At 36.0% G+C, this 11,854-nt stretch overlaps 1 protein-coding gene across 4 annotated transcripts in view; it reads right to left on the bottom strand.

Moving 5' to 3' along the window:
• Positions 1-4,237: 4,237 nt before the first annotated feature.
• The window catches only part of NPEPPS (aminopeptidase puromycin sensitive), a 117,113-nt gene continuing 109,496 nt past the window's right edge, over positions 4,238-11,854 (bottom strand). For 3 of the 4 annotated variants that reach the window (XM_039333152.1, XM_039333151.1, XM_039333153.1), the window contains 3 exons: positions 8,900-9,055; positions 8,765-8,812; positions 4,238-5,712 (listed from right to left, as the gene is read on the bottom strand). In XM_039333152.1, the coding sequence (XP_039189086.1) occupies positions 5,560-5,712; positions 8,765-8,812; positions 8,900-9,055 (357 nt within the window). In that variant the 3' untranslated portion in view covers positions 4,238-5,559. Of the gene's footprint in view, positions 5,713-8,764; positions 8,813-8,899; positions 9,056-9,769; positions 9,978-11,854 lie in introns of those variants that run through there. The other variant, XR_005555489.1, reaches the window with a different exon arrangement.

Raw genomic sequence — 11,854 nt, 5'->3', positions numbered from 1 at the left:
TGTCCCATGCTGTTTAATGACTCTTGCATTTGTTTAATGGCTGCATCGGGGAAAACAAAAGGTGATGAGTTTAAGGGAGGGTTTTTCTTAATGGTGGTTGTGACATGTGATTGCAATGGCCAGGCTCCATTACAATCGTATCTTGAGGACTACCCATATGCTTAAAATATTTGTTTCTCAAGTCATGTATGTTATCATCCATACAAATACCTATTCCCAAGTGTATTTGCTTTTATTTTCTATATATGTCATCTGGACTTGATTTAAATAGATGGTTTTTAATATTCACTTGTCATACTCGGAATGAAGAGTCAGTTTGCTCTAGTGGTTAAGACACTAGCGCTTAAAGCTAGAAACCAAGAGACTGAGTTCTTGTTCCATCTTAAATTTGAAAGCTAGCTGATGGTTTTGACAAGTCGCTCTCTCAACCCACATCAGGCTCAGATAACAAGCCAGTCAGTCAATTCCTGTCACAACCAATGGATCAACACTTGGTTGATCTGAAAAAAAACAATCTCTGCATTTGTGAGAAAACACTAGTAGGAAAAAAAGCACCTGTCATACTTAGAGTAGGCAAAGATTTATAACACTATTCTGCCAAAGCTGATATCCACTGAAAGATAAGCTGGTTGCAGAGTTTTTCATTACTTCCAGATCAAGGTTGGTGTATTTGCTCCTTTTGTTCAAAATGGTTACTTTTGGTAATATAAAGATGTACTGAATGATACACAAGATCTTTCCCATCCTTTCCAATTTTGCTGAGGCAATTCTGCTCTTTCATTTATCAAGAACAGTTAAGAAAAAATCAGGTAAATGCTATCTAATAAAAGCTACATAACTAAATCTATTATGTGGCGATGATGGTGAAATTTTTATAGTTGAGCATTAGTATTGTTTTCTTGCATGGTTTGAAAACTACTGCAATCTAATGCACCTGGAGACTATTAGAAGTACACTTTAATAGATTTACAATGCATTTCAAGAATTTCTTTCTATCCAACCGTAATTTGGGATTTACTAGTTTCTCTATTCTTTTCAGAGATCTAAAGTACAATTTTGAGCAGGATAATCAAAAAGCTGCCCTGTAAAACAATCATGTCCTGATATATCCTGGCTTTTTTCTGTTATAGATATTAGGAAAATTTAGTACAGCAAAGTTCCTTGGATATTAAACTTTTGAGTGGTGCATAGAATATCAATATTACAGTTTGGGCTCCAACTATTTTACCTTCTGCCAAATGGTACAATTTATGCTCAGGAATTGTCTCCAGGAAACCAGACTGTCCTCTTGGGAACATAGGAGAAGGTAGTCTAAAGCAACCCCTTGGAAACCATGTTTTTCTTTCATAAATAAAGAATATGTATCTGCATGTAATATTGAACTCATTTCTGGGCAATAAAAGCTCTGCACTATTAGTATGAGGCTGGACAAGAAGAAAGTAAATTTATGGGGAGATAATATAAGATGAATGCTCTGTGCAAAGTAAAATAGGAATTTAATGATAAATTAGAGAAAATACCTGTATACAAGATATATTTCAGAATTCTGCATTCTTTCTTAAATTAAAAATATTGCAACCCAAAAAATCCAAAGCCTAAGCAATCATTATGCTTTATGTCCACATCACATCTTTTAGCTATTTTCTAAAATAGTTCTTTATTGAGCAGGGTGGTTGACTTACATATTTTGAAAAAAATACAGTATCTAAATAACGTGATATATAAGTTTAACTTGAACTTAACAGCTCAAGTTTAAAAATATGTCTAGCATAGTTTGCAAAAGAAAAACTATCAAAAATCTTCCGTTTGACATTCTAGAAGAGATCAGCATGGAAGAAGAAAAACCCAGGAGAAGAAGCAGAGATCTCCATATGATTTATGAAGATAATGAAAACAGTAAAGTACTGGAAACCATAGATTAAAATGGGAAAGTACTATAACAGCATTTTAGGGCTTATATATCTAAACATTTATCTATTAGAACTAAGACTAACCAATAAACACATGGGAACAATGTTTGCAGCTAAGTCTCCTATCAACCCCCCAACAAGAGTGAGGCTCACCTAATTATCCAGGGCAGACAAATATCTGGTGACTAAAAAAATCTGAATTTTTCTGAAGGGAGGTTAAGGGTAATAGAAGAAACTTAAATAAAGACATCAGCAAATATAGCCTAGATTTCTGTCACATTTTAATTTTCCCAGGGTTGGAGTTTCCTCCCCCACCCTTATTTTTCTAGGCCTGTTGACTTATTTTACATGATATATATATATATATATATATATATATATATATCTGAGGTTTTCGTGGGTGTTTGTATGTAGGTCTTTGGTGGTTCGGGTTTTCTCCCGCGTAAAATTGGAAGTGTCTTGGCGACGTTTCGACGAAGTCCCATTCGTCATCTTCAGGCTGGTGTTTGCATGAAGCTGAAAACACCAGCCTGAAGATGATGAATGGGACTTCATCGAAACGTCGCCATGACACTTCCAATTTTACGCAGGAGAAAACCTGAACAACCAAAGACCTACATACAAACACCCGCGAAAACCTCAAAATACACACACACACACACACACACACACACTCACCTTTTACTTCCACTTCTTTATTTCTTAGGATCCAAGCCACAAAAAGTACCTGGCCTATTTTTGCCATGTTATACTTCAGTATGGTACAACCAGTTTAGAGCATTATTAAGAAAGTAGTTAAATTAGAATGTACATGTTTCAGAACTATGTGAAAAACAACAGCTGAAAAGGAAAGAATTTAGAGTTTTCTGTCATATTCATACCAGGCTGTTGTCATATTTCAAAGTAACAATGTCCTATCACTGAGAGATCATAGAAATTACATCTCAAGAAATCCCTATACTTCAGCATAAACTTAACCTTCTTCTCAATTCCTTAAGCCTTGGAAAAACTAAGTAGCTAAACAGAAACTTTCCTAATCATGCTTTGCTTGATTATGTGTGTGGTGAACAACATATATTAAGAATATTATCTTCAATACATCAAAAGTAAAACATCAACCTGTAGAAATTGTTATCGAACTAAAATGTGTACATGTTCTATCCTAAAAGGTTAGGGCTTTCATAATACTACTTGTTTCATAAAATGTTACAGTATAGCTGTATACACCACTGAACAGCAGCAGAAACTGAGATTCATTTCCCCTAGAACAGGGGTAGGCAACCTTGGCTCTTTTATGACTCGTGGACTTCAACTCCCAGAATTCCTGAGCCAGCCATGCTGAGGAGAAAGGGAGAGGTTTCCAAGCTCAGCCATGCTGGCTCAGGAATTCTGGGAGTTGAAGTCCACGAGTCATAGAGCGGCCTAGGCCTAGGCCAGAGGTACGCAATCTTGGCTTTTTTATGCCTCGTGGACTTCAACTCCCAGAATTCCTGAGCCAGCATGGCTCAGCATGGAAACCTCTCCCTTTCTCCTCAGCATGGCTGGCTCAGGAATTCTGGGAGTTGAAGTCCACGAGTCATAAAAGAGCCAAGGTTGCCTACCCCTGCCCTAGAACGACTGCAAAACAGTCAGCAATTACTTTAGTTGGGAGCCAGAATAGATTAACTATATAGAACACTGACCTGAAAGATAGCTGGTCTAAATTTAAATCTAAGATGGTTTTTCAGCCACATTTTTGTATTAGAGTTATATATTTTTTTAAAAGAAAAAAAGGTTAAAGGGCTATTGTCATGCTTAGTTGACTTTAAGTCTCACCAAATTCAATGGCACATGATAGCCACAGTTTAATTTAGGTACCATTTATTTCAGTAAGATCTAAATATAACTAAAGTTTATGTCTGAACCCAATCTAAATGTCCCTCATATATAAGCTCCCCTGTACTGAACATCATTTGCATAAAATAAATTAACAAATATCTCCCCCCCCAGTAATTAAAAAAGGGCAAGGAATAATCAATTTTGGATTTTTATAGTAACAAGTTCTATTGCAATGGATGTAAGCTGTACAAATGCAGTGGGCCTATGTAGGAAGTGGTCCAGCAAGTCAAATGTGTTAATGCTGAGTACATTGTCCTGAACTAAGCCCAGGTCCATTTCCAAATTTGAAGAAAAACACACCAAAATGCAGTTGCAATTAAAAATAAAGAGGGAAATTCATATACCACAATCCATTTCAACTGTTTCACAGCCATGGTCATGTATAGAGGCTGTGTACAAAAAAATAAAAATCTCATTTTGCCAATATACACACACCAAAACCAAGACTCTTTAATTTCACATTGACTTTCCTTTTTATTAACGCCAACTTGTTTTAAATTTTTCTTGTTTTTCATTTAAAACAATAGCACAAAAATGTGTTTCCAGAGAAGCAATTTGACATCTAGTGTCTGATGACCTTCTCCAATTAACAATTAAAGCCACGCCAGGTATGAATTAAAAAAAAAGTATTTTAAAAAAGGGAACTGTAAACATTTGAGCAAGGAGTGATGTTTGATATGAAATTGGTAAGCAGTAACATGCTATTTTCTTAAGCAACTGATGGCAGAAAGCTTAGATATTTATCATCATGCCAACTAGTATAAGTTTAAGGCTTCTGAATCAAATTACCAAACATTACCAGGTACAGTAGAATGGAAAGCTACAATCACAAGCTGTTAGGGCAATGTTTTGTTTTTGAAACAGAACACCTTTTTCAAACTACTGGTTATGCATTCGGTGAGGTGGGACCTTACAATGGCCCAGAAAGATCCAAATTGCAATACTAAATATTATCTGCATGCAGGAGTAAAATATAAAGAAAGACAGAAGGGGATGGGGGGAATAATTTCATTTTAATGTGGCTGAGAAACATGTTTCTATACAAGTTTGCAATTTTTGAGAATATTAGCAAATGAAACAAAAAAGGAGAAAAGACAGACAAGGAATATTTTATTTTCTCCTTCTCAAAATATGAAACAAGGGAGTCTTATAAGCTTTTAAAATTTGAACCAAGATCATGTGTTGTTTCCTAGAACCTTCAGCTAAGGACTACACTTAAATTTTATACCAAGCTGTCTTTCATAATTGGACCATTCCACACAACTTGTAAGTGCTTTTGCTGCCTTTCAGTGTGTTTTCAGATGCACTCAGAAGCGAAACCCACTCCTGCCCTTGACTTGCTATAACATTCAAATTGCCACAAAACCTCTGGTTTCTTCTTTTGTTTTTTAGGAAAAAAAAGGGAAAGGGATGGTTAAAAAATCATCAGAAAGTATAAGGGGAGAGTGTATTAAATATTTTGACCACTGACAAGCCTTAAGGACATTTCACAGTTTTGTTATGCTCTATTTTATTACTATAATATTTACAGGATAGTTGTATATTTTTTTTCTTTGTTGCTAAAATTTTGATAAATTTTTTTTATTAGAATTTAGTTCTGGAGTTGAGCAGGAACTGTTAAACTACATTCAATGTCCAGTCCCCATTGGTGTGAGAAAAAAACTCCAATTTCCTTGGCGCATTATTCAACTGTTGAATAGCAGCTTTTTCTCCTCACGCTGAGGCAGTTGGGCCACAGCAGCTGGGATGTCCGAGGTGGATGAGAGTGGGCTCACACAGAAGTTGGTGAGACTTTGCGTTGCAGGAGGTACTGATGGACATTTTCAGCATCACGCTTCAGCCATGCAGCATTCAACAGGATGTTTTCACAGCACTGCTGTATGGTACGCTCAGCTGATGGAGCTGGATGACTCTCAAAAAAAGCCTACATGAAATGAAATAACATTTTCTGAGATTATCACTTCTGATGACATCTTCATATGGATGAATCAGTCAGAATATAGGGACTTAATTCCACAACATATAATAATTGAGACGAGTAGATTCTAACTACAAAACAAGAGGCTGTTATGTGTAACATTTTGGTGTCAAAGACAGCAGCACAGAATCTACATTTCATTAAGATAAGAATATTTTTTGCAATTATATACTTGTAAATCATGTGGAAAAACAAGTGTACCTCATGCAAAGTGTTTTAATACATGTTTTATCTTCATTCAAACCATATTACAAGTGATGTAACTGCAGAAAAGAACTATGAAAAACCAATTCTGCAATCATTTATTCCACAAAAAATGAATAGCTATACGATTTCCTTCTGAAGAAAAATTAAATATATTTTTGGCTTTAAACCTGGTATTGCCCCCTTTGGAAGGAACAACCTCAACCTTTTTATAATTGTCTATCAGTCTCTGACATTGATGGGGTAGATTTTTATCCATTCATTTTTCAGCCATTTCTTGGGAGATTTACTTGAATATTTAAAGTCATCATATTGCAAGGTCCATTTTCACTTACTCTTCAATCTTCTGAAAAAAAAAATCTCACATTCACCTCAAGCCCCTTTAGTACAATGAACAATTCATAGTGGATTTTTTGATGATGAGCTGTCCAGCCCTGATGCAGCAAAGCATCCCATTTTGACCACCATGCATTAACAATTGGTATCAGGTTCTTCAGATTAAATGCTGAATGATTTTCCCCAAACACATCTTCTGACAATGGGACCATTGCCTTATATGCCCACATCACATTGTTTTGGAAATTGTGATCTGCCTAACTATTAAGCAGAAAACTTTAGTCCTGCCCTAATTATCTTTCTGGACAACAAAGGTTTCCTCCTGGTATATCTCTCATGTAGATATAATTTGTTCTGTTTTTTTCTAATGACCTCATGTTGACTCACTTCAACATTAATCCTAATGACAGCTACTTGTGGCTCATGTGATGAAATTCTGAGTTTTTTAGAGCTTTGGGGGCTTCTTGCATTTTGCTCTCGTGCAGAACTTGCTAGTTTGATCTGATTTGGGTAACCTGGCAGTTGTGCGAAATCATCCCAGTGTAATGACTGATTTGAAATTATTTGACAGCCTTTTTAAATGGACTACAAAATGTAAATGGTGAATTATATTTATTATATTATATCCCCTTTATCCATATCTATCAATATTGTTGAAACGATCAAATATCTGTAAATTGAAATATACTGAAAAGGTCTAAAATTTCGGGGTTTATTTTTTTACACAACTATATATTGCAAAGATATGCAAGATGTAGCATTTGGGAACAAAGTGTTCTTAAAAATGTCACAAGACATTTCTAGACCACTCTGGAATGTTCAATTCCTCTAGACTAGGGATAGGCAACCTCGGCTCTTTTATGACTCGTGGACTTCAACTCCCTGTGTTGGCTCAGGAATTCTGGAAGTCCATGAGTCATAAAAGAGCCAAGGTTGCCTACCCCTGCTCTAGACTATGCAATTCTGGGCATTTTGGTGATTTTCAGAAGAATTTTCTGAACCAGAAGCAAACATCTCAAACAGGTTTGGGAAACTTATTCTGGAAAGTGCTGAATCATTCCCAGAACAGCATAGTCTAGAGGGAAAACAGAGTAACAGAGTTCTCCAAAGCATTTCTTTTCTGAATCACCAGCATATTTTGTATTACATGGCATTCTTCCTTTTCAGTTCCACAAAACTGTATTTTAACAGATTAATTGAAAAGACAAGGTATTCATTACTGAGGAATGTCCACTGATTGAGAAATAAGGCACTATGGAGATTTAAGTCATTTGTATGATGGTGTCAACACAGAAATCATTTATTTTATTTTTTTGATCGATTACTCAATTTCCAAATGATTCTGGGGGGCTCACCATTGGAAATAAAAATGTACATATAAGAAAGTATAAATGAAGAGTATTATCTCACATCATTTTATACCATATTCATGACACAACTCATTCAAATTATCATTCCAATTGTTATTTGAATGAATGGGTAAATTTATCATAGGTAATTTATGTAATGACATCTTTATCCAAATGAGGTAAGTGTCTACATCATGTTTCAAGTAAAATGAGGTTGAATTTAAATTATTCCTTTATAATCCCAGGAAAGCTATTTATTATTCTACTTTAAAAAAAAAACAACCTCCATTTCCACTTCTTCATACAGAATATGAAAGAATAATTCAGCTACATTTTGAGGCAAAGTGTCCTTTGGATACTGTTTGTTCTCTAAATATTGCTAAATAACTTGTGGCATCCTTTATCATTGCCCACAGTGCAGGAATGCTAGTAGCTGTAGTTCTGTAACTTCATTATTTTAGAACAGGAGTGGGAACAGATCACTTATATTTAAATTTATTACCAGAAAGTCAATTATTTAGCAAAATCAATGTAAGCTATCATAAAAAATATTCCTTAAAACTTATATATCACTGCAGTACATAAAGCTCATTAGAATGAGTGTAATACTAATAATAAACTTATATGCTGCTTGATTCTCAATGATTTCCCAAAGGTGAAATTTACCAAGCTGCTGAATTTTCTCTCCATCTAGGATTTTTTCTGATTTTAATCCAAACTACGTTTTCACATGTTCACTTTCCTGAAAGCTCTCACACATGTGGCTACAATGACCGTGATAATTAGTCAATGGTTTGGTTTATGGCTCCAAACTTTAAGGACAATTCCAGTGTTCTAGCTATTAAATAACCTGATAACCATCTGATATTTAGATTGCAACTCCCATACATCCTGGATAGCCTGGTCAGGGATAATAGAAATTGTAGTTTAAGTATCTAAAGCTGTAAGCGCTAAGTCAGAGAACACAATGCTAGAGAGTCAAGGGCTAGAATTCCATTACTCCACTCCCCCCTTTCAGTGAAGATGGTGTAATCGAGAAAAGAAACATTCCAATCACTGGCATGTAAATCAGAAGGGCAGCAGCAAAGATATTGATTAAATAGTCTTACCTTTACTTCTGAAGCCATTTTGTCAATTGCAAATCCATCCACTGATAGCTGAAAAAGAAGCATAGAGCATAATAGATTTGGTGTGAATTAAAAAAAAATATCTTTATTGCCATAGCCAAGACTTTTTGTGCATACCTTTATTAGTCTGGATATTAAGAATCCCCCCTGGTAGCGATTGTATAGTTCCTCCCAATTGTCTCTGACGAACTTCCAGGCAGCCTTTCTGCCCTGCTTGCTGCCTCCTGCAACTCCACCAATGACAGATACTGTGTCTTGGGGACGTACCTCTTCCTGTAAATGAAATAAGAAATGTAGTAAACCAAGCTGACTTGATTCTATAAAATAAGTAATCATCCAGGAAATATCTTTTCTCTCTCTCTCTCTCTCTCTTTTCCTCTCTAACATATAAAATACAAGTGAAAATTAAAACAATGAGAAAAGGGGTAAAGGGAAAAGGAAGATGGAATAGAGTGAGAAAAAGGGAAAACCCCAGAAAACAGTGACTTTCAACTTCATTTGGTGGAGTAAGTTACCTGATAAAATTATAATATCAACTTTTTATATATAAAAGTAAGTACTAGCTATTTCTATAAAACAATCTATTTAATCATCAAAACCTAAAATCAGAGTTTCATTTTTATCTCTTTCAAGCAGAAAAGTCCAGAAGATTTGAATTATATTCTTAGTATACTGCACTTATATAATTTGTACCAGGTTTGTTCTCCAGAATGGGTATGGTCTAGCAGAAATTGAGAGACCATCAATTCTGGTGCTCAGAAAAATTTAGAACTTGGGCATAAAATAGATACCTATTTGGCTTTATTAGTATCTTGTCTTGTTGGAATGCAAAGAGTTCTCCTCTTACAGAAATAATATCTGTTCCAAGAGCCCTAAAAATCAATGGCAAATTCCATAAAGAGAAATAGAGGATGACCAGGAGTACAAAGACATGTGCCTCTGAAGAAGGCAGACATACGAGAGTGGCCAGAAAGGCATGCCCCTCACCTAGTCAGGGGTCAGAGCCCAAGGTAGTTGCTTCACTGTATAGTAATTTTGCTGTTCTCTATTTGCTTATAGAAATTCCAATATTTCAGGGACATCTGATGGTGCCACGAATGTCTGTCTTTTATACCACTCTTCAAATCAGTTGATAGACAGTGGTGGTGGCTAGGCATCTAGAAACCTACATGGTTTCTACTGTCATGATGAAAGCCTGAAATTCAAGAAATGTTCCCATTTAATTTCTAAGAGCAAAGATGTAACCAGCAGGAATCTAGGTGTAGAATTAGGCCTTGAGGCAAAATGTCTAGTTTTTTCAAATGTCGCATGACTTCTTTGCTCATTTCCAATAGAGTAAAGAGCCATGTTCTTCCAGGTCAGAATAGAGCCTTGAGAATCTTCACTTGCACACCACTCTGGATAGTACTAGAGTTGATGGAAAGTATAGAGCAATTATCTAGCTATGGTACTATCAGAACATCAACCCCCTCCGCTCTGTTGATTTGAAATGTCGACAAAAGAAGTATCTCAGTTGTCTGTGGTCCATTGTCTGACGAGGTTTACTATCTTTTTGAAATCTCACAAAGTAATTCAGTTATTCTTTTATGTATTCTGCTGATATTGAGTGTATGTTTTCCTGGCCAAGTCATTACTTACATGACCTCTTTCTGAAGACCCTTGATCTGTTTCCACCCTAAACACTCACTAAGTAAAATCTGCACAATTCCTGCACTGAACTGTTTTGGAAATGTGCTCCTCATTCCATCAGCCTGATGTTTGTAATCACCTAATTCTTGATCAGTTCAAGGAATGCCAGATTTGCTGGCATCAGACCCCAATGCAAAGACTAGGCTACCTTGCTTGGCAGTCTTATGATCTGTCTCCTTTGTTTCCTGACAGGATTGAGGAAATTGAGGATTCCAAGCACAGGATGCTTTTTTGACCTTCTCTTTTTTCTGATGCTGCCTATCCAGGATCCCTTCTTTCTGCATCTTTATTTTTCTTATTCTCACATATACTCTTCTCTTTTTCTTTCTTTCTTTCTTTTTCTTTCTTCCTTTTTTTTCTTTCTTTCCCTTCCTTCCTTCCTTCCTTCCTTCCTTCTCTTCCCTTCCTTCCTTCCTTCTCTTTCATGTAGCATCTATGTTGTCTACAGGCAACCTTTCATATGATTATGAAGAGGTTCAAAAATAAGCTGACACTGAAGAAAGATATGATTTGTATGAACTCATGAGATAACATAACTGGTTTTCCTCTCTTCTTTCTTGCTCTGGAACAGTTTTGGTTCTCAACAAGTTGATTTAGTATGGCACATCACTGAATTTTGAAGCTGCCTCACTTTGGGAGGTCAGGTATAAAACACCTGGAATTCACATGTTTGTATAAGTATAGAGGACAAACCTGTCTCTTTCCATAGCATTAAACTAATATGCTGGGACTTATTAAGTTTATCTTTTACATCTCTGGTTTTCTATCAGGTGTCATCCTACAGTCACCTGGCATATCACCAAATTTGATAGGTCTTGGTTTTCCTCTCCTATTCTAACTATGGAGAACAGAAAGATCCAATTTATGTACTCACTTTAGGCTCAACAGCTTGAATACTGTTGAACCACTTTTCCTGGCAACTATGACAATCCTGACTATTGAAGGGCTGCTGCTGCTACCTAGTCCTGGTTTGACTAGCAGAAGGCTGCTGAAATTGGCCTTTCAAAAAGAAAAGAGGCTGCCAAAGAATTGATGCAGCTGATGCTGCCTGTGCTTACTCCAGATTCAGCCACACCCTACAAGTTTCGATGCTGGCCTCTTTCCTCTGTTCCAATGCCCATGGAAGCCATTGCTCCCTGATTCTGCTTAAGAGGAGAATGGTATCAGATCCTTAGCTGACCAACCCTGCTTTTGGGGCAACTTTAGATGAAGATTTTAAAAAATGTAATTAATGTGAAATGTAAAAGAAACAGGACAATTATTTTATTTTTACAGCTCGATTCTGTTATTTTGACTCATCTACCTGATATATCAAGCTTTCTCTGCATAGTTTATTTTGGTCCTGCTAGGTTGCTGGAAGGACCAAAGAACTGAAAAAGGGAA

The sequence above is a fragment of the Crotalus tigris genome, unplaced genomic scaffold (genome assembly GCF_016545835.1).
Source record: "Crotalus tigris isolate CLP2741 ecotype Arizona unplaced genomic scaffold, ASM1654583v1 scf7180000024472.5447098, whole genome shotgun sequence".
NCBI lineage: Eukaryota > Metazoa > Chordata > Lepidosauria > Squamata > Viperidae > Crotalus > Crotalus tigris.
The sequence above is the reverse complement of the archived record's forward strand: the minus strand, read 5'-3'. Positions and strand labels throughout refer to the sequence as shown.